The 19,773-nt window shown below is 45.5% G+C and overlaps 4 protein-coding genes across 7 annotated transcripts; 2 read left to right on the plus strand and 2 right to left on the minus strand.

The window, feature by feature from the left end:
- The first annotated feature begins 428 nt into the window (after positions 1-428).
- LOC135370999 (mitogen-activated protein kinase 1) lies at positions 429-8,020 on the plus strand. 2 transcript variants are annotated; one of them, XM_064604965.1, is made up of 8 exons: positions 429-591; positions 3,043-3,169; positions 3,636-3,691; positions 3,895-4,084; positions 4,153-4,522; positions 5,120-5,229; positions 5,298-5,455; positions 6,187-8,020. In XM_064604965.1, the coding sequence occupies exons 1-7, from the start codon at positions 434-436 to the stop codon at positions 5,427-5,429; spliced, it is 1,143 nt and encodes a 380-aa protein (XP_064461035.1). In that variant the 5' UTR covers positions 429-433; the 3' UTR covers positions 5,430-5,455; positions 6,187-8,020. The 2 variants fall into 2 exon arrangements, with proteins under 2 accessions (XP_064461035.1, XP_064461036.1); XM_064604966.1 differs by having other exon boundaries at positions 430-591; positions 4,153-4,516.
- Positions 7,937-13,328, minus strand: LOC135371000 (small integral membrane protein 14-like). Of its 3 annotated transcripts, none has more exons than XM_064604967.1 (5): positions 13,187-13,328; positions 11,990-12,106; positions 11,387-11,435; positions 10,537-10,679; positions 7,937-8,367 (listed from the first exon to the last, which is right to left on the minus strand). In XM_064604967.1, the coding sequence occupies exons 2-5, from the start codon at positions 12,062-12,064 to the stop codon at positions 8,326-8,328; spliced, it is 309 nt and encodes a 102-aa protein (XP_064461037.1). In that variant the 5' UTR covers positions 12,065-12,106; positions 13,187-13,328; the 3' UTR covers positions 7,937-8,325. The 3 variants fall into 3 exon arrangements, with proteins under 3 accessions (XP_064461037.1, XP_064461039.1, XP_064461038.1); XM_064604969.1 differs by lacking the exon at positions 13,187-13,328 and adding an exon at positions 12,478-12,686; XM_064604968.1 differs by lacking the exon at positions 13,187-13,328 and adding an exon at positions 12,465-12,685.
- A 1,660-nt stretch (positions 13,329-14,988) lies between these two features.
- On the minus strand, positions 14,989-17,915 carry LOC135370992 (uncharacterized). Its single transcript, XM_064604957.1, has 5 exons — positions 17,781-17,915; positions 16,321-16,407; positions 15,788-16,049; positions 15,540-15,724; positions 14,989-15,187 (listed from the first exon to the last, which is right to left on the minus strand). Exons 1-5 carry the CDS (start codon positions 17,825-17,827, stop codon positions 14,998-15,000), a joined length of 771 nt encoding a protein of 256 aa, XP_064461027.1. The 5' UTR covers positions 17,828-17,915; the 3' UTR covers positions 14,989-14,997.
- LOC135370993 (uncharacterized) lies at positions 17,644-19,654 on the plus strand. The gene is made up of 4 exons (XM_064604958.1): positions 17,644-17,750; positions 17,803-17,890; positions 17,953-18,041; positions 19,433-19,654. Exons 1-4 carry the CDS (start codon positions 17,709-17,711, stop codon positions 19,577-19,579), a joined length of 366 nt encoding a protein of 121 aa, XP_064461028.1. The 5' UTR covers positions 17,644-17,708; the 3' UTR covers positions 19,580-19,654.
- Positions 19,655-19,773: the final 119 nt, after the last annotated feature.

The raw sequence follows: 19,773 nt of genomic DNA on the forward strand, positions 1-19,773 counted from the left end.
TGATACATAATGCTTATATCGCTGTCTCACAGCCGTGGAAGGCATATCAAATTAATATAACTTGTGAACATTCTTCTCACAATGAAGTGCAGTGGTAATAGCAGTAACACACTACAACATGGAACCCAAATGAAATGTGCTTGTGCAACACCGGTCTCTCCGCATCTCTGTTTCCGCCATTTATTTCTTCGCATGTGCGAGCAGGTGCTTCGATTTTGCGCCCAAATATCTTTGCCCTTTACATAGGAAGTGCATGTGAGCGAGCGAACGAGCAGCCGATTCCTGCGCTAGCAGGCAAGCAGCAGCAAGGTGCAACCAATCCCAGTAGAGCCCAGGCTAACGTCATTTCCTTCGCCACGGAAGGGGAGAGAAGGAAGGAAACGATCGTTCTGGACCAATGGCGTCGTGACCCAGGCAAACGTCAGGTCCTGTGATGTTTACGTCAAGGAGCAAACGAGCGTTGGTATCGAAAATGGCGGCCAAGGACTTGGAGTCAAAGGCGACAGAAACTGTCAGAGGGCAAATTTTTGAAGTAGGACCGCGGTATACAAATTTGGCGTACATCGGGGAAGGTGCATATGGCATGGTTGTGTAAGTAGCAATGTTCTGGATGCATTTCGTTGACTAGCTTCGCAGTGAACCCGCGTCACTGCTGGCCACTCTCGTTTGCCGGGGTGCAACAGTTGTCACTGGCTGGGTTAGGCCTATTACCGGCGAGCAGGTGATCATTTCCTGTGCTGCGAGCAACGAAAAACCAATTGCGTTTCTCACAGTTTCCCATTCGTATGGAAAAACGGCTCGAAAGATACAGCAGCAGTGCCCTACTGTTTGCAGATTGTGTCTCGAATATGCGCGACCTCGATACACCTAGCCTTGTCATTAATTCATACCAGACCGCACTCAGTTCCGCAAGATGTGGTGAAAGTGTTCAAAATGAGATAGTTCGCAGAAACCGACGGGTTATTTCAGATGTCCCTCAGAAAACGCGAACTCGAGTATAGTTTGTCGCATTTCCTCCGCAACATGCTGCCCGAAAATGTCGCATTGGTTTAAATGTCAGTTTTGCTTTGTTGCAGCGCTCTATAGCTGTATCGGTGTTTTATATTTTGACCGAGAGCCACTGAGACAGGTACGTGATAAAAAGCACTTCCGTGTGCCTCGGGACTTCAGTCTAATCTCGAAGCAGCCGGTGTGTGTCGCAGAAGGAAGTTTGTGATAAATTCAGTTTCTCTTAAGTTCGAACTGTAAGTTAAACGGGTCGTCTGCAGTTTCCTGTGAGGTGAATAATGTCGCAATCGCGGTTTCTGCGAAATGTAACGTGCTTTGTTTCTAAATAGCATGTTCCCACGCCAGTCACAACTAGTTTTAGCCATAGCTCTCTGTTACCTACGTAAAAGAGGGGTTCAGATCTATAGGGTGACCAGCGAATGGACAAGTGTTTTGTACACTTGTTGTCCAGCATTTTACAGAAACATATGAAATTGTACATACGAAATGCATATTACAAAAAATGAAAACTTCAGAGAACATAGCGGTTTTCAACAGGGACTGGAACCGGAACGGAACCGAAAACCACTTGGAACCCAATTTTTTTCAAGAACCGTAACCGCAATGCACCATCGGCAACTAACCGAAACCGTAACCTGAACCAAAAAATTTTATTTCGGTTACCGGTTCATAGGAATCAGTTCAAGCGTGAACGCGAACAACTTTGAATGCGATATTTATTTCGCTTTACAACCCTGATTAGTGGTAGAGTACGTGCTTCTGTTAAACTAGATCTCTTCGTCATGTCTTTTTCATTCAGAAGTTATGGAGACAACATACCATCTCATACGCTTGGACTCATACGCATCGTGTGGCATGAAATGCGTACGTCCCCTATGAGTTACGAACTGTATCATTGCGATCATTTAAGATACGAAGCATTGCACATTGTTTGTTTCCACATCTGTATTAAATATGTTCATTTTTACCCGTTTCCACTTTGTAGCTCATTTTGCGACATCCACGCAGATACATCCTAGAGAAAACCGAAAAAGGTACCGGTTCAACTGTTTGGTTACCGGTAACCGCAAGTATTAAAACGGCGAATCCCGTAACCGAAACCGCTTTCAGAGTTTTGACACTGAACCGTAACTGTAAGCGAACCGATATTTCGTTTCGGTTTCAGTCCCAAGTTTTCAAGACCTCTGCATTGTCATGTTTTCTTTTCTCTGTAGGGCTCATAATCCAGTTCCTTTGCGTACTTGCAAAACTGCAATTGGACGATACCCAGTGCCAATTCGCGATATTGTGCAACTGATGTGTGCCCTTCATTCTCGTAATGCACTTTTCAGCGTGTGTGCTTGTGTAAGGGTGATCCTGGAATTGAAAGACGACATGTATCAGAATCGAGTGACAGATCCTATCATAAAAGTTATCCTCATGGTATTGCAGGAAATGACTAATGTGCAACTTCCGCATTTCGAAGCTTTGTACCATTATGTCACGAGGAATAAATAGATGGGAGAATAAACAAACAGCAAAGATATTAATTTTTAAGTCTTACTGTCAAATCAGCTGTCTCGTTGGTGCGAATAGTCTTTTTAAAAACACAGCTAAATGGTTGGGTAACCAGACTGGATACATGTACAGCACGTAGTACGCAGATATAAACAAACATGCAGCAAGTGCATGGGCGATAGGCACATGCGGATCACAATATGAAATAGCACTCACTTTCGGTCTAATGTGTGTACAGCCAATGTATTCGGTTTGGAGGTAACATTGATTTGAAATTAGAATATAAAATTCCATATTCGATTTAAAAGGTCCATAAAATGCACAATGCAGACTTTGTCGTCAGAAAAATTGGAATGTCTGCGCCTTTAATTTAACGTAGTTAATTAAAAACGAACAAGTAGCTCATGCTACCAACTGTCACTAATCAAAAACTTTCTGTAGTCTGTGTTTCTTACTTGTTGCTAAGTGTTTCACATTGCATGCATGTTGTGCCGGTTCACTGTATTCTGAAGCGTCAACTCTACATCATTTTTACAGATCGGCCTTCGATAATGTAACAAAAGAGAAGGTTGCCATTAAGAAGATATCTCCTTTCGAACATCAGACCTACTGCCAGCGCACACTTAGGGAAATAAAGATCCTCACGCGGTTTAAACACGAAAACGTGAGTACTACTCGTTTTTACCACAGGGCTTGTTCTCGTGATGTCACTCGCATGGGGGAGCCGCAGTCACCAGCTGATTTGCCGCCATGATGTATGTTCAGACTGTCATTACCCTAATCACATTTGCCGTTAATTTGGTGTTTCTAAACCCTTGCACCACGTGAATATCTTTTGTGCAGTGTAGCTGCAACTTTCATATTTTTGACAGTAATAGTATTCGTGTACAGTGTTCTGTAATATGGCGGTGAACAAGTACTTGGCAGAATTGCGTTTTCGAAGCTTTGGGGGGGGGGGGGGGTGCGACTTCAGGGAATAGACCTTGTTACTTGACTATATGTGGGCAGAGCACATGTTGGGGAACAAAATGCAATCTCCAGTGCATGCACACCCACCCTCTTAATATTTGGTGTATGGTAATGCTGACATTGCTTAGATATCTTTTCACTTAGATACCGTTGTCTTTCAGATAATCGACATAAGGGACATCATTCGAGCACCTACAATTGACTCTATGAAAGATGTGTATCCTTCTGTGAGGATTGCAGTGTGTGGGACTTGTATTTAGGATACACAGGTATCATAGTCAACTTTATGAGGTATATTGACAGAAAACCACAAATGATTCAATTGTAATGGAATGGATGGCAACCTCAGTGGAGGATGTGAAGTTATGTGATACGTAATCCTTGATGGGTATGTTTTCCTTGACATTATGTGGTATATAGCTACATTGTGCAATGCTTGATGGAGACAGACCTGTACAAGCTGTTGAAGACGCAAAAGCTGAGCAACGACCACGTTTGCTACTTTCTCTACCAGATCCTTCGGGGTCTCAAATACATCCACTCTGCAAATGTGCTGCATCGTGACCTCAAGCCATCTAACCTCCTGCTCAACACTACGTGCGACCTAAAGGTTTGCAGAAATATTATCTCGCTAAAAAAATACCGTTCCTCGTCGAACGCCTCCAACTTCTCCCGCAGATTTGCGACTTTGGCTTGGCGCGTGTTGCCGACCCGGAACACGATCACACAGGATTTCTGACAGAGTACGTGGCGACTCGGTGGTATCGAGCTCCAGAGATCATGCTGAACAGCAAAGGTTACACCAAATCTATAGACATCTGGTCGGTGGGATGCATTTTAGCCGAGATGGTGTCCAACCGGCCCATCTTCCCTGGCAAGCATTATTTGGACCAGCTGAACCACATCCTTGGGATTCTGGGCTCCCCATCCCAGGATGACCTCAATTGCATCATTAACGAGAAAGCAAGAAGCTACTTGCAATCTTTGCCTCACAAGGCGAAGATACCATGGAACAAGTTGTATCCAGAGGCAGACCCTAAGGGTAAGGGTAAGACAATCACCATTTCCATGTGTTCGCACGAGCGATAGTCTCCAGAAATTTATACCGGAAGATGCGCAGAATGTCGTAGCTTTCTACTGCCATGTAAGCATGTGCGCTTAGCGTCGTGCCTTTTCATGCTTTCCTAACCATGGGGAGTATCCTGTGACTCAACAAAAAAACATAGCAGACGACATGCAGACGACAGGACCGATGTAGTCTGCTATATGCGCAGTACGCCGATAACGATATCCCGGTGCTGGGGTGAATACTCGACATAAGATGTGGTGGAACTTCCGCCATATTACCTTTTTCTTTCTTCTTCTTACACAATATTCTTTGGGTATATCACTCGTGTAAATACACCGTTACTGCTGTGTTATCTCTCTGCTCTGAGGGATCTTTAGAGCCTAGTTGCACTTCAAGCACTTGCTTTCAAGCTCGTGCTCTGTGCCAAGGCTATCGTGACGGCTCCTTGAACCGCACTAGACTCGAGGGATCGCTAAGGGCAGAGCCAGAATACTGCAGTTTATTTAAGGCGAATGATTTTGTACATCAACAAACATCAGTCAAAAGTTGACGCAGGATTTGTGTGTCATACCGCAGCCTTGGACCTGTTGGACAAAATGCTGACTTTCAATCCGCACAAAAGGATCAATGTTGAAGAGGCCCTTGCTCATCCTTACCTGGAGCAATACTATGACCCTGGTGATGAGGTGGGCGTCGATTCTGCTCTTTACGCTTTGGCATTGCTAAAGTAACGCCTGTCACAAATCATTTGTAGCCCGTGGCGGAGGAACCTTTCAAATTTGAGACGGAGCTGGACGACCTTCCGAAAGAGCACCTAAAGGAACTAGTTTTTGAAGAGACCAACCTCTTCAAGACTCGTTCCCATCGTGCACCGCAGCATTCGTGAGCCGTCACCGTGAACAACAGAATGAGGTACGCTCATCGGTGATATTTGCATGCGTTGCATCAGTGGCATGATCCTCGTTTGATGTTGACGTGGGACGTGTGTTGGAAGTACGGCGGGAACTGGTTACGCATATTCTTACTGGGTTTACAGGAAGAGCATCGTGACACGCGGGTTTTTTAGACCTCTGGGCTTAACCAGAATGAAAAGCATGTAAAAAAATGTTGATGATCATGCAGCATTTTTCTGGTAGAGAGATGTTCTGTTCATTTTGAAGGTGTTGAAATGAATCCGATTTCTAATGTAGCCCAGCGAATTGTTTGTGTAAGTTATTTGTGCATTTTTTTTTAATGTCATAAAATCGAAATTTACTTAGCTTTCACAAAAACTATTTGTCCAGGAACTACATTCGTCCTAAAATATAGAATACGTATAACTAACAACTATAAAATTTTATGCTGGGCAGTGAATGTCCTTCTCGTCATGAAGTTGGTGGTCTCTGACTATAAGTTGAATGTTAAGGTGCTCTTGGACCCTATTGCCTTTCGTAAAATGCTAGTTAAAATGGTAGTTGAAATAGTAAAACTTAAAAATGGCAACTGCTGCCAAAATAAAATTGCTCGAGATAGGTGTCGCTCGAGATTTTGTTCAAGTGGCCCTTGTTTTACTTTGAAAGTAAGCGCCATACCGCCGTGCCGTAGATGAGCCGCCGAGTTCGGAGTATTACCTCTAACGCAAAGCTTATCCCACGAATGTGCAGAGACTTCGTTCCTAGGCCCCCCCACATCGCCGAAGCTGGACTTCGAAGCCAAAGCTTGCACTGCAACATGGGAGAAACAACTGCAAAGGAAAGAAACATCCTTGGTCTCTTCCTTCATTGCACTGTCCGTTGACACTAGTGCATGTAATCTGCCTTGGCCTTCTCTCTCTCTCTCTTTCTCTTGGTGGATGCTCCATCCACTTTATTTAGCTATCAACTGACCTATGGCATCCCTGCGTGTAACCTCAACCGCCTTTTTGGCTGTGCTGTCTCCCTTTTTATTTATGTTTGAAACGTGACTCTTTTGGATGTTTTTCTCGTGGCCATCAACTTATTGTCATGTTGCACTGTTTGTCTGTCGTCAGAGCAAGAGGTAATTTCATTTCCTTTTCGATAGAATAGGTGCTTCGGCCTCATGGGCTTTTGAATCGTTATTGTCAAGACGGGTTCAGTGTTCCACGTGACGACACACTGCTTAGAGATAATGCCGCTTTTGTTTCTTTGAAATACTGCAACTGTGTGAAAGATTTACGCTGTGCTAACGTGGTGCATCTTTTAGAGAATCTTCAACCGTGGGTAGCGTACAACTCAGACAGGTTCTTAGGTGCCAAACTAACTGGCTTGCAGAAGCATTTTGTTGAAAGGTTCATAAGCATTTTTGTTACAACAGCATTCCGAGCATTTCAGTTTTTTTTTTGCGCATTGCTCCACACATGGCAGGAGGTGCGTCGTGAGAAAATTGTGTCTCGCGTCACCGCACTTTACAGGGCACCCACGCATACGAGCTGTCGTTTCGGTGTTGATTTTGAGACGCTAGTCTCGGGAAAAGACATTTTTGTCCCGTGTGTCTTCTATCGCCTCTAGTTGTTGGTTGTATCGATTGACGCTGCATTTTTTCTTACCGTGCGAGAGCCATGGGGATTTGTTCCTAGCTTTCCCCCCTCCCCCCAATCGTTTTGGTGGCTGCATAATGATGAGGCATAAAGCGGCAGTCAAGCCTGGGCCAAAAAGGCCCCTGTACATATGTAAAGTGTCTTTATCCTATGAATGTGTTGCGCCGAAACGACCATGGCAGTGGCCATTGTTCAGTTAGTCGGCATTATAGCTTCAGCTTCAACGGGGGCATCCATCGTAAAAGTGTCTGGTCATGGATATGCATTGTAGTAGGTATACATAGTGAGGGGTGTGAGTGGGTGAAAGGTAACGACAGTAGAGATCACTGTCTGTCGTGGGAATGAAGGGCTATGAAGCACACTTTTGCCAGTCATGGCAGATGGCAAAAGTGTGTGAAGTTTTGGAGAGTGGACAATCTACAGAGAGGCTCGTGAATTGAAACGAACCGATCGTGGTTGGTTTTGCAATCAGGAAAAGTGGCAATTGCAACATTTTGATGCTAGCGTAGGACACGAAGGCAATGTACAGTATCGAGTCGGACACGAGGGCACATATGCAAGGCAATGTACAGTTTTGAGTCAGTGTTGTGGGACACACGAAGTTTACGCGAGGTGTATATTTTTTTTCTTCTCGTCTCTCCAGTCTTGTGCTGATTTGCTACATTTGTTTAGAGTTGATTTACATTTGCAGGTGACGAATGAAATGAATTGTGTAAATTCAGGAACAGCTATTTATTGTTTTTTTTTTAGATTGCATTGTAGGCTAAATAAATAGTTTTCCTCCTTTTACAAGATGAGAGTTCAGATTTCAGTCGCCTTATTCGTCGTGTTATGTCAAGCGCAAGTACACAGAGAAATATCTGCAGTGCCATTTTATTGCAACTAGAAACAAAAACCCAAAGTGTACATGTTTGTGCGTATAAAATAAAAATTCCTAAGCATCCCAATGTACCGAACAAATGAAGAGGGAATGTCACTGCACCGTGGGTAGTCAAATCTTTCATAGTGCATTCACCACCATGTACCATGGAAAACAATCTGCACAACTTTTAACAGGAACATCTAGTCGTGTGAAGGAAGGTACTTTGTAGTACATGTTGGCGAATGCCCCTGTATGTTTACAGACATTACTCATATCTCTGTTGCATGTATATATTAGTACTGGCAGCATATTTATGTGGTTCTGGAAATTTCTCTGTCCGTGGGTCAGCGGGCCATTTTCTTCTGGGCCAGCTCTCAACTGGCTTCACAGCACAGGTCCACCTGGAGGCGGCTGGTTGCTTGGACCCTGAAACCAACGTGGGCTTGTGTTGACATGTGATTCATCAATAAACCAGAACCACTCTTCATCAATGGCATTAAGAAGATTGGCAGAGCCTCGGGTTGCTTTTTTTTTTTACATTCGATTTAGAACATAATATTTAAAAGTGGCTGAATTTAGCAAAACCTCATTAGAGAAACCAGATATGTGTGTCCCACTCTCTTACTATGGGTATAGCAACATTCAAAGCATACAGCAAGAGGGGTAAGAGGACAAACTTCGCTCTTTCCAGCATCCAGAGAATGTCAGGGTGCTAGACCGCAGCATCATCTGTTGCACGGGGACAGAGCTGGCTGTCGCGCAGTATGGCGCACAGGAAATGCATGTGCCAACGGAACGAGCTTTCGTGTTGCTTGCACTGAATACACGCTGTGTATTCGGCACAAATTATTTCCGCGTGTGTTGCCAAGCCAAACAGCATTTGTGTTTCACAGTAAATTTGCATGGTGCCAGAAACCGCCTTACCCCTTCCCCTATAGTGACTTCATCTAGGATCTCACTTGCTCTAACGGGAAATTTTGTCTCCCATCCAGGGACCGGAACCATTATTTTTTTCGGTTCGGTTCGGGTTCAGCTCTGCAGCAGCGCACAATATCTGTTCGAACCGATTCAGGAAAGTGAAATTTTGAGCCGATTGCCATTGGTTAAAAGCAAGTACATTCTTATAGTTCTCAAACAACATAAATGTACTTTTGTTCTTGTTGCTGACACGTTACGGTAGCATAATGCACTATGTTCACTCATCGTACACACCCTGTTACATCCTGCTCAGGGACTGGCCGTTATTTTCACAGCCCAAAGTGAAAAGTCGGGATTGCCGGACAACAAAAACCGCGTGCAAGGAAGCCTACAACTGCCAAAAGGACGATCTCTAAAATCGCTGCGAGGAGGAAATACCTCTTGCACAGTATTTTTGTTTTGTTTTGTTCAGTTTTGAATTGAATTTTGTTCGACAACGCGGAAATTGTAGTTCAGATCTCTCAGAACGCACATTACGTCTGAACCGTTTCGCAAACCGGTAACCGCCTTAATTATTTCGGTTGAGTTCCGGTTTGGTTCAATGCGAGAAAAAAAATATTTTGGTTTGGCTTGGTTCTGGTTCAGCTAAAAATACGGGTGTTTAGCAGTTTTCGGTTCGGGTTCAGTTTGGATCTCTGCTCTCATCTTGCATGCTCCGCAGCAAAGAAGAGAGACGAAAGAAATAAAAAAAATGCTCCTTCCACGAAGAATATTGCTGGAGTTAATTATGAACCCAACTTCAGTCCTGAATAAGCACCATGTATTGCACCAGGCCTGAAAGCTTCGCGATTTTCCAATTGAAAGCATGTGCCAGACTTATCTGCCATATGGCACTCGTGTTGTGTGGGAATTTCTCAACCATGATGATTTGGCACCGTGAGTGTGTATGTTGTGTGCCTGCTCGGAAGAAAGAGAGAACTATAACTCGCATGCGTGAGGATTTCTGAACAATGCGTACATAACTTTTGCTTGTTTCAAGGTGAATCAATTTCGCTTGCGGATCTTGTCCATCATAATGAAGGAAAGGGGAGGGACCTCAAACTGGACTTTCTCTCTGCGGCAAGGTTAGCTTATGACCACTGATCGTCCGAGAAAAATATATTTCCAACTCCGAGAGTGTTTCGTTAGAAGACTAAGCCTGTGGTTTCGCAAGCTAGGTCTCGAAAAAACGAATTCCAGAAATTACTGAAATTTAACAGCTTTTCTAACCGAGGAACCTACGTAATAACGATGGTTGTCGTCTGTTAGCATCGTCTGCTAGTCCCGAATGTGCCGCGCAGACTGTCCACACAGAAATCGGTGCTCTCGATCAAAAGTTTTCTGGGGAAACGTTTATTCAAACACACGGGGACAGTAATTCATTCGTGAGTAGAGCACACAACCGTCATAATCAGTGGAGGAAGCTGATGCTGTACGTGCTGCACCATGAGCAAAGGTGATGGATTTCCTTGTTGCAGGTCGCGGTCTGCTTCGCAGCCTTTTGGGCCATGTAGGGAGCGCCAATGTGGCAGGGAAACGAACTAAGTGTGGCACAGCGTTTTCTTGGGAGCTTTCAGGCCTGGTGTAATATACGGAGGTCGAGGCACCAGGGTTTTAACAAAAAAAGCTCTGACTCACCTGCCTGTCGGGTTTTCCATCACCACTGCGCCTTCGGAGAGAGCTGGGACGCAAGAAGAATAAGGCCATGGCGAGCACCAGCCATCCAATCAGGAGCAGATAGAAGTTTGAGCCAACATTCGGGGTTGACGGCAGCTGAGGAACTGGGATGGAATTACATGGCCTTTACAATCAGCATGCCCAAAATAATCTGGAAGACAATTGTACAGCTCCACAGGGATCCATTGGGGTTCTGTGTTTTCGCAGTTTGGTTTCCGACATATTTGGAGGGTGTTTTTCGCATTTATTATTTTCAGAGAATTTTGAGTTTTTCGTTTGTACGGCAGAGTTAACATCCGAAATTCCCAAGAAAAATTGTGGGCCGTGGAACGACACGATCGCAACAGAATGAGAAGCTGCCTCGCAAAAACGTAGCAAAAGACTGCAGGTAACGGCATCCCTATCATAATCGTGTGGCAAAGTGAACATCTCAATCCAGAAATTCCTTGAAGTTGCAAGGCAGCTCTTGTCGTGTCCCATATTACCGTCTGTGTTGCAAGAGCTAGCTGCCCTTACGAGATGACAACTGGTATGCCATCTGTGCTCTCGGAACAAAATTCACCATAAGAGGGAAAGCAAAACCCTAGAGGCTGGACATTTGCCAAGTATCCCTGGGAAGTGGCCAAAATGACCTCAAAATGCCCTTGTGTCTAACAGAGTCACTAAATAAGTGCCTCTAGGCTGCTTCGTGCATTGTTTAGCGAAAGATTACTGCACAGAGGATTTCGGCCAAGAGGCCACCCTTCCTTGCCACAGAAATCCAAAAATCCGGAACCCCTGCTTAACGTGCGAGAACAGTGACGGTACTTACATTCCCCGAAGCATTCAGAATCTGTGCAGGCTGACTGGGTGCTCCGTAACTACAAATGGAACATGAAAAAAAAAAAGTTTCTTTATGCACTGTCCTCTCTTTTCGTGACAGAAAGTGGCCCATTCTAGAGCTGTACTCACACAGTCCAACTTTCTAGAGCAATGCCTGACTTTGTGTGCCAACGGCCATAGCAAGCCCAAGTTTGTCCTAGCCGGTTGCAATGGGAATCTTCCAAATTCGTAAAATGACTTGCCCGTCTTGGCCAAGGAGAGCATACAGAATTTGTTTACAATGTGATAATGGGGACAAAGTGGGGTGTTGCGCTCTCAGGTGCCTCTTCAGACTCTGCGGGCTTTTGTGTTTTGCATCCGACTGACACCAACTTGGTCTAGACTGGTCTGAAAAGTTGGCTTCTAAAGATGCTGCCTAGGACGGGTGTACCTTGTAAAACGTTTCAGAAATAATATACACAGAGGTGAACTCTGAAGGGAATGATTTAACGAAAAAGAATTTGGTGTGTGTATGTCAAAACAAATACATCACATATTTTGCTTCGATATATGTTATCTCAATCCACCACCAGAGACACTAAAGAGTAATCACCAGAGATATGAGCCGTTGCATCGCCTGCTCATGGCTAAAGATGCATTCGCACAGGTCGAATCCCCCTTCGTCCATTGCAGCAGAATGCACAGATTCCCTTAGATGACTAGTTTAGACCTGTGGTATAAAAAACAAATAAACTCAGCTTTAAAAAAATCTGGCAAAATACTGATATATAAAAGGCAACCGAGCATAAAACACGAACAAAGTGGAACTTGTGTAAATATTGATTTTGAGAGAAAAAAGACAATAGCAAGTAACTGAGGCATGCACTACTTATAGTAGCAAGTTATGTGCAGACTATTAGAACTGTAAACTGTCATGCTTCACTATGTCAAACCTTCAGAAATAGTACCAAAACATAGTGCGAATACAAAACTAGTTTTTAGTCTCCTATCTTGGACCATAGCCTGATCTGACTAATCAGTTTGAACTAAACTGCACAATGAGAAAGGAAAAAGATAATGCAACATGCCATAAGGACTCACGAACGGACACACTGGAAGATCCTCCTGCGACCAATCTCGGGCGGTTCTTTACCCTTTACTGACTTATGAAGTTACGCTGACGTAGCATGAACTTTTCGAACACCTGTTGCTAGCCATACACAACGTGAACAGCCCTGGTTGGCTGCTGGGTTGTGACGGGACTTGGATTTGCGTACTTTGTGTCAAGGTTACGTGTCATCGAGTGGACGCAGCGGTTTGGCATTACAGGATGCTTTTGATGAATTCGAACAAGGTTCATATCGCTCCTCCTAACTTACTAGCGTACGTCTTGCGTCCATATCGTAAGCAGTGAATACTCAATTACCTACACCACGGGCTGTACATGCTTATAAGCAGCAAGGCGTTAAGTGTTATATCATGTCGCGTAAACACCAGATGCAACTGCAAGGCGACCACGCGTCAAGTAATACGCGATCGTGTGTCTGTGTGTTGCAAGAGTTTCCTGGAAGATCTTCAACTTGCTGACTAGATTACTTTTGTGTTCCGCTTTTAGAAACGTCACTTTTTCACGGCAGACAATCTAAGCAGTGTAACCCACAGAATGCTATAGCGGAAGTGAACGTATCTCCTGGGGCCACTGTAGGTGTAAAAAGCAACCAAATTAGGGCATGCCAAACAGAACTGACAGGCGTTAGCTACTTGGGGGAACTGCGTTTTATATGTGAATACACTGTCCCGCAGCACTTACCAACAGCTGTTTCGATCAGGGGTCTACCGAGCTGTGTTTATAAACACATCTTCGAGGCTCGGTTCCGACACACAGTTATCCACTCATTTTAACACACGTCAGCCAAGGACGCAAGCGTCATTATGGAACAGCAGCTGAATCCACTTCCTAGTTCGTGGACTCGTCCCTGGGTGGCGACACCGGCGACACTTGCGCACTATCTCCATTTCCTTTGTTTATGGTACCTGTATATAAAATATGAAGTTGCCAAATCGAACCAAAGGTTTGGTCAGTGAAGCCATTGTCTTTGCTGAATCTCAACATGCAAGAAAGGGAAACGCCAGACGGCGCGAAATTTCGAAAAGCTACTTCCGTATGCATGAGCACGCTTCCAAAGTCCTGCATGCATGCGGGGATGCACGTCGAGATGGTGGAGGTAGGAAAACGAGGGGCTGCACTGGGCAGCACCTGGAGCTATTTCCTATTTCCTCGCAGAATGAGAGGGAACTGACCGGGCGGTGCCGCGCAATCTGCTACATGCAGCCACGTGCATACAACACACGTAGCTGGCGCAGTGGTGTAGGGAGGGAATTCAAACCTTCCGAAATCGAACGTTTGGTAGTGCATCTGGGAGAGGGTAACCAAGGGAGAAATCCTCCTCCCCGATGTAAAATCCCCATAAAACACATATCTTTCTAGCTTCGCCAAAGGACATGACCGAAACACACATGGCTACCCCAAGACAGTGGCGTACCGAGAAGGGGGGTTTAAACTCCCACCACCACCACCCGCGTACCGTATCGTACCTTTGGTAGTGCATTTCGATGACGGAAAACGAGGATAACATCCTCTCGCTCATGTAAAGTTCCCGCAGAACCCCTACGCCTCGTACTCCCCCAGTAGCAGCAGTGACGCGAGGAGCAAATGCTTATTTCGTAAGTTGTCCTACGCTGGGGAACAGATTCTCGTATCCTGAGCAAATGCACTAATCTGCAATTGCCAGACAGACACCCGCCACGCCCCTGCGACTGAATGGTCTTGCGTCACCGTTGAAATAGGATATAACTCGAAAGTAAAGTGAAAATAAATTCATAATGGTGGGCATTGTAATTCGTAAGCGGTCTGTGACCAAAGCAGTTTTGACTTTCTTGAGCGACTCAGGTCTTATGAACAGCCTGTGTACTCCAGTCGTGCAATCTCATTCTTCAGTGCCCCACTCTCACACTCAACACACTAACCTGATGCTTTTCTTTTAAAGTCATCTTTTTCTGTAATCCATCTCATTTTACTTTGACCGTTTTCGAGTCATCTTTGTCTTTAATCTATCTCATCCTTCTTTCACCGTTTGTTAGTTTATCCTTTATTTCCTAATTCTTTTCTTTTTATTTATTTTATTCTTCTTTTATCTCTTTTTCAGTGCGGAATAGCAAGCCCACGTCCAGTTTGGCTGACCTTTCCCCCTTTTTTACCCTTTGGTCTAATAAATATATCCCTCACCCCAACAGCACGCGGTGTAGGTAGGCAAGTAGGGCACTTCGTCACCTGAGTGGTGACGTAAGGTGACTCGGTGTTTTCAGTCACAGCGAAATAAAGGAAGAAACAAAACGGACAGTATAACAAGTTTACTGTACACGTCACACGCACAAAGCAAAAGGGATGACATTATCATCAATTATTACATAACATGATGACCACAAGAACAAGTAGCAGTTACGACCGGGATCGATGCGACAGAGCGCGGTTACCGCTCCATCGAATAAGAGACCAGCATGCCGCACCGGCCCTTTAGTAGCCTCGAGCCTGCCGTCGGCACGAGTCAGAGCTTCTTTATGCTAGCATGGACCTTGAATACAGGGAAATGCCATCATGATGCGTTTTCTGGCGACAACAGCGAGCGCATCCTTGTTCAGTTTGCAGCTGGAATAAGACAGGCGGCACTTCTCAGTGTTGCCAAGGGACTTCCCCATGCGGGCGGAAATCAAATAGGGATGCCAAGTTGCGCGGCTGTTGTTATCCATGGACCTGGAATGCGAAGGGGATGCGTGAGACCTGGTACGAATAAAACGATGGAACGTATCAGAAGTAACTTGTGGGCTATTGGAGGAGGGGCTGGTGTCAATGATATGCATGGCTGTCCTAACGAATGCAGAAAAGGGAGTATCATAGAATATGAAGAAAAGCGACTGTGTGTTTCTGAACACCCGGTGGCGGTTGGAAACCCAAGCGGGATCACGGGCGAATTTTGGAAAGAGCAATTAAGTGTTAGCGCGTCTTGACGCTTAATAAAATTTGCCTGTAACAAGAAAAAAACGGGCCACTACATCGAAAACAACAGATGAGACCATGACAAATGGAATACAGTGCGTCAGCTTACAATATGAAATGAACCAGGAGCTGTCCCTCCTTGCCGTAGCGGCCTCGTTCAGCAGACGCTTCGCACGTCGCCCTTTGAACGCACTTGTCCACGTCCAAACGACGCAGGTACGAAAACAGGCGCTCAGCAGCCTCCAGAGGGATGAGGGGGACATGTCTTCGAAGGCGACGGTGGAGGGACCCAGGCTGAAGCGAGAGGAATCGGAATTTAGAACGCCTCATACAGGGCAACGTAACGATAGTACCTACCAGAGTTCGGTGAAACTGGTTCGTGGGTACGCCATAGTACCCGCCACCCACGGCTGGTGCACGAGGCATGCCACCCGGTGGGTAGCCGCCGTAGCGACCTCCCCCGACAGCCAAGGACGACCGCTGTGGAGAGCCGAATGCATGGTTCAGACCGTTGCGAAGTCGTTGTAGTGGCGAGGCTAGAACAACCGCACCTGCCGACATGGAGACGATGAATAATGCAAAGGGCAGTTTCATGACGGCGGTTGAGGTCTTTGTCCACCTTTGAAGAAAAGGATCCGTAGAAATTGTGAATACTAGGACATCATGGTGCTACAAATTGAAAACTTCTGAAGAAATACCCAAATGTAACATAAACGCAAGCAGAAGGATGACTGAATCGTAGAGCCATGCGATTCGTACTTCTGACACGTGAACATGTAATGTGAAGCGAGAACCCTTCGTACATTACTGCTGCGTAGTTATATTATTTCAGAGAAGAACGTTATGTGCGCGCACGAAACGTTTTGCAAAGACACATTTTGGGAACTTACCGTACACGACGGTCAACGCAACGGTTTGGGCTCTGAGGACAGACAAGGCAGCACACGCTGTCGGACTTCTGACTAACTGAGTGGACTCTGGGAAGGAGTGACAAGCACAACGATGACGTACTCAGAGGGTAACGAGGACAGATATTCGGCAGGTGGCGTTCAGCGACCTGAGGTCATTCTTTTCTTGGAAAGGAGGTTAACGAACCACATTGGCCTTCTCCCCAAACGGGAATGCCTCCTTCTATTCAACGGTCTTCTATTCTTCCAGCCTATATAGCTGTGTTCGACTAGCTGTCTTCGGATAGAGAGAGAGAGAAAAAAAAGCTAGCTAGGGGGAATCTATTGGCAGGAAAAAAAAAAAAAACGGAAAAGGACTGATAAAACGGGAAATAGCTAGGGATTCCGAAGACACTCTGCAATAATAAAGTTGTTGCGTGTGGGTTTGGTAGTAGCTTTTCAGAAGAAGATCGGTCTCATGGGAAATCGTAAACAGCTTCAAAACATGGTAACCAATAAGGACGCATTAAAATAAAATTTACCATTACTAGCTTCCACGCCGAGATTGGGAGGTAACGTGGGTTCGAATCGCCGGGGGGGTTCCGGCAGATTTTTCAGACGAATGTCTGCACAGTTCCCCTTGAAGTCTGCCCAGAACGCATACTAACCCCCATGTCCCCCACGCCTTCCTGCTGTTCTCTCTCCATCTGTCCACGTCTGTACGCCGCTCATAGCCACAGTTGCTTCGCGGCGCTAACACTGAACTAAAAATAAAAATAAAATTGACGAATTCTGACGTTGCGGAGGTCCAAGACGTTTTGGAGATTGAGTTTACTGTGGTAACATTTAATTTAAATAATGTAATTTTATTACTAAATTAATTCGTACTTACTTAACTATCCATTAAAATTTTATCCAACACGTTAACTTAATTAATTAAGCAGTATACCTAACGGTAATACCAAACCGCTACATGAAATTTATCAACCGCATAAGCGGAAGGAGTAAATTCTACGTCACAAAGTAATTTATTACTGTAATGTAATTAATCGTTACTGTCACACTGTGTCCCAGTACAGAGAGCCTTGTTCCGTTTGGAGCGATTATTACAGGCTGTTCTATGTGTTCAGCATTAGATAAGTCGCACCACAGTCTCTTGATACCCAGGTTGTACCAAAATATGCAGCCAATGTACCGACTAATGTGCTGAGTACACCTACCTACGTTCATCATCAGCGAATTCTCTCATTTCTTCCATCTTTTTTGTTTTTTCTGATACATAGCGAGCTTTTTGAGATCCTTGCCAGCTGCTGCAAAGTCTAAGACAAAAACACAAGGACGACAACGAAGATAGCGCTCGCACTCTTCCAGAAACCGCGAGTTGGTCAGCCATGGCGGACACTGAAAGCGAGTTGGCAGAACCAACCAAAACGGTAACCTTTTCTCCCAGCACATTTCGATACCTGATTACATCCTTCCTGGCAGCAAGTCGAGCCTTCCCTGGCAGCATTTCAAGGCAAACACTTTCCTGACTTGGAGGGGAACCCAGCCATGGAAGGCGAACAGCCTACAGGTTCGGCAGGCAGGTCCTTACAGACGCAGGCGTTTTCTGAAACAAGGCCCATTAATTCGCAGAATATACCGAGTTGTTCGCTCAGGTCATAAACCACGGCGAAATTGGACCTGAAGGCTCGCAACCGGACGACGAGACAGCGGCGAAAAAGGTGAATAGGGATTCCATTGATCCGTTGGCTGAAGGACGTCGTCGTGAGTGACACAGCTATCCGACACAGATCACTCCTTGAAACCATGGAACCGGAAACCCGTAACGATGGCCAGCAGGCGGACCCACGCTTTTCCCTAACGCTCCCTGCTCCCCTCGTAGATATAGGGACGGTTTTAAAGGGGCAGTGTGGCGCCTATCAGATTGATTCGTAGATATTTGTTTCGACGGGTAGTGGATTCCGTGGTTTATCTGAGATCTCCCCCGCTTTCCGCTGACTTGATCTGCGTGATTTGTTATCCGAATCTTTGGAATTCACGCGTTTTGAAATACGCGCGCAGAAAAACGTATCCGTCGAGTCAGATCGAGGACATGTGGGCGTTCCCTTGGCGGCTGGTTTCGTTCTCTCCCACTCCGCAGAGCAAACATGAGGAAGTGTGGGAGAAGACCCTGAAACGTTACGCGAGCCGAGGAAGAGATTCTCCGGTTGCTCCTCCCAGGAGTTTCGCTGCTCGCTGTCACGACAAAATACGAACTCTAGAAATTTCGAGAGAGGCTCGCAGAAGAGTTGTTTGGAGTTCTGTGCTCCTGCAGAACGTATTTCTTTCAACGATGTCATGGAATGAACTTTCCCTTTAATCTCGATTATTGTACCGCTGTACGGAGGTGCTGTTTGGTAGGCGTATAGGGACGTCACATTGTGACGTGGCAATGACGTGGTATGCTCGTAAGCTCTTCCCAGTGGTGGTCACCTTTCGTGCTAGTGGCATTCAAAGATGACAAACTGCGCTATTTTTCAATGCGACAACCATAGTTTTCGTAAAAGGAGATGTGAAAACGATAATGACGAAGTGTCCTCGGCATAAAAGAAGGGTACAGGCGCTACCGGATTCAAAACACCATTCAACGCTTTGCTTTCGAGCAAATGCTACATAATCTCGGCAGCTGCGCCGAAACAGTGACCACCACCATGGCAGCCAAACGCGTTCCGTTGACGTCATGTGAAAACACCTTATCCAGTTCGTAAAAACGGCGTCTCAGCCAGAGGAGCCGTATACGACGAAATGCCAAATGTAGATACGAAGCCAACTTCCGTAGTGTGAGAACGGACTAACATACTGGACAATCACTGGACCAATGGATCCAGTCAGTCACTAGACCAATCAAAACCAACCAATCACTGGGTCAGCTGATGATTAAGTCACTGAATCATTTGTACACTCACTGCTGAGTGTACAGATGCTTCAATCATTTATACCCGGTGGAACCGCGCATGAAAAGACATCCCCCCAACTGGAGAAGGTTAGTCGAAGCCTAAGCAAGGCTTACAGAAATGAATACATGAATAAAGTAGTCATGTGTTGTAAATATCGCACTGTCTGTCATGCGCAGAAAGCCGAAGAGCTGCTGAAGAGCGAAAATCCCGAAGAGACGCTCCGTCTTCTGGAAGAGACCGTTCTTAAGGGGCAGCAACTTCTTGACAATATCCAGAGTGCCATGTATGAAATCTTGAAGGGCATCCAAATTGAAGATGACTAGAGAATGACATTCCAACAACGCCCTGACGTTATAAAAAAACAAAACAAAATGACGCCTACAGTAAATTTGCACGTGCACGTTGCTGAGTTATTTGTGTTCAGACCTTGGTTCAGACCAGTGGCGGATCCAGACCCTCGGTTAGGGGGGGGGGGGTTCCTTTGTCGAAGCTCGTAGTGGGGGAGGGGAGAGAGTGA

This window comes from Ornithodoros turicata, chromosome 10 (genome assembly GCF_037126465.1).
Source record: "Ornithodoros turicata isolate Travis chromosome 10, ASM3712646v1, whole genome shotgun sequence".
Lineage (NCBI taxonomy): Eukaryota > Metazoa > Arthropoda > Arachnida > Ixodida > Argasidae > Ornithodoros > Ornithodoros turicata.

Excerpts from the sequence above, each read along its gene's own strand:
- LOC135370999 (XM_064604965.1), top strand. The coding sequence starts at position 434 with ATGTTTACGTCAAGGAGCAAACGAGCGTTGGTATCGAAAATGGCGGCC. Across the intron at positions 3,692-3,894 it reads ATTGACTCTATGAAAGATGT|CTACATTGTGCAATGCTTGA; the intron begins GTATCCTTCTGT and ends TGTGGTATATAG. Across the intron at positions 5,230-5,297 it reads ACTATGACCCTGGTGATGAG|CCCGTGGCGGAGGAACCTTT; the intron begins GTGGGCGTCGAT and ends AATCATTTGTAG.
- LOC135371000 (XM_064604967.1), bottom strand. The coding sequence starts at position 12,064 with ATGGACGAAGGGGGATTCGACCTGTGCGAATGCATCTTTAGCCATGAG. Across the intron at positions 11,436-11,989 it reads TGCAACGGCTCATATCTCTG|TTACGGAGCACCCAGTCAGC; the intron begins GTGATTACTCTT and ends TTCCATTTGTAG. Across the intron at positions 10,680-11,386 it reads TTCTGAATGCTTCGGGGAAT|TTCCTCAGCTGCCGTCAACC; the intron begins GTAAGTACCGTC and ends ATTCCATCCCAG.
- LOC135370993 (XM_064604958.1), top strand. The coding sequence starts at position 17,709 with ATGGCGGACACTGAAAGCGAGTTGGCAGAACCAACCAAAACG. Across the intron at positions 17,891-17,952 it reads GGAAGGCGAACAGCCTACAG|AATATACCGAGTTGTTCGCT; the intron begins GTTCGGCAGGCA and ends ATTAATTCGCAG. Across the intron at positions 18,042-19,432 it reads ACGAGACAGCGGCGAAAAAG|AAAGCCGAAGAGCTGCTGAA; the intron begins GTGAATAGGGAT and ends TGTCATGCGCAG.
- LOC135370992 (XM_064604957.1), bottom strand. The coding sequence starts at position 17,827 with ATGCTGCCAGGGAAGGCTCGACTTGCTGCCAGGAAGGATGTAATCAG. Across the intron at positions 15,725-15,787 it reads ACCAGTTTCACCGAACTCTG|CCTGGGTCCCTCCACCGTCG; the intron begins GTAGGTACTATC and ends CTCTCGCTTCAG. Across the intron at positions 15,188-15,539 it reads CTCCTGGTTCATTTCATATT|GTCCATGGATAACAACAGCC; the intron begins GTAAGCTGACGC and ends TTCGCATTCCAG.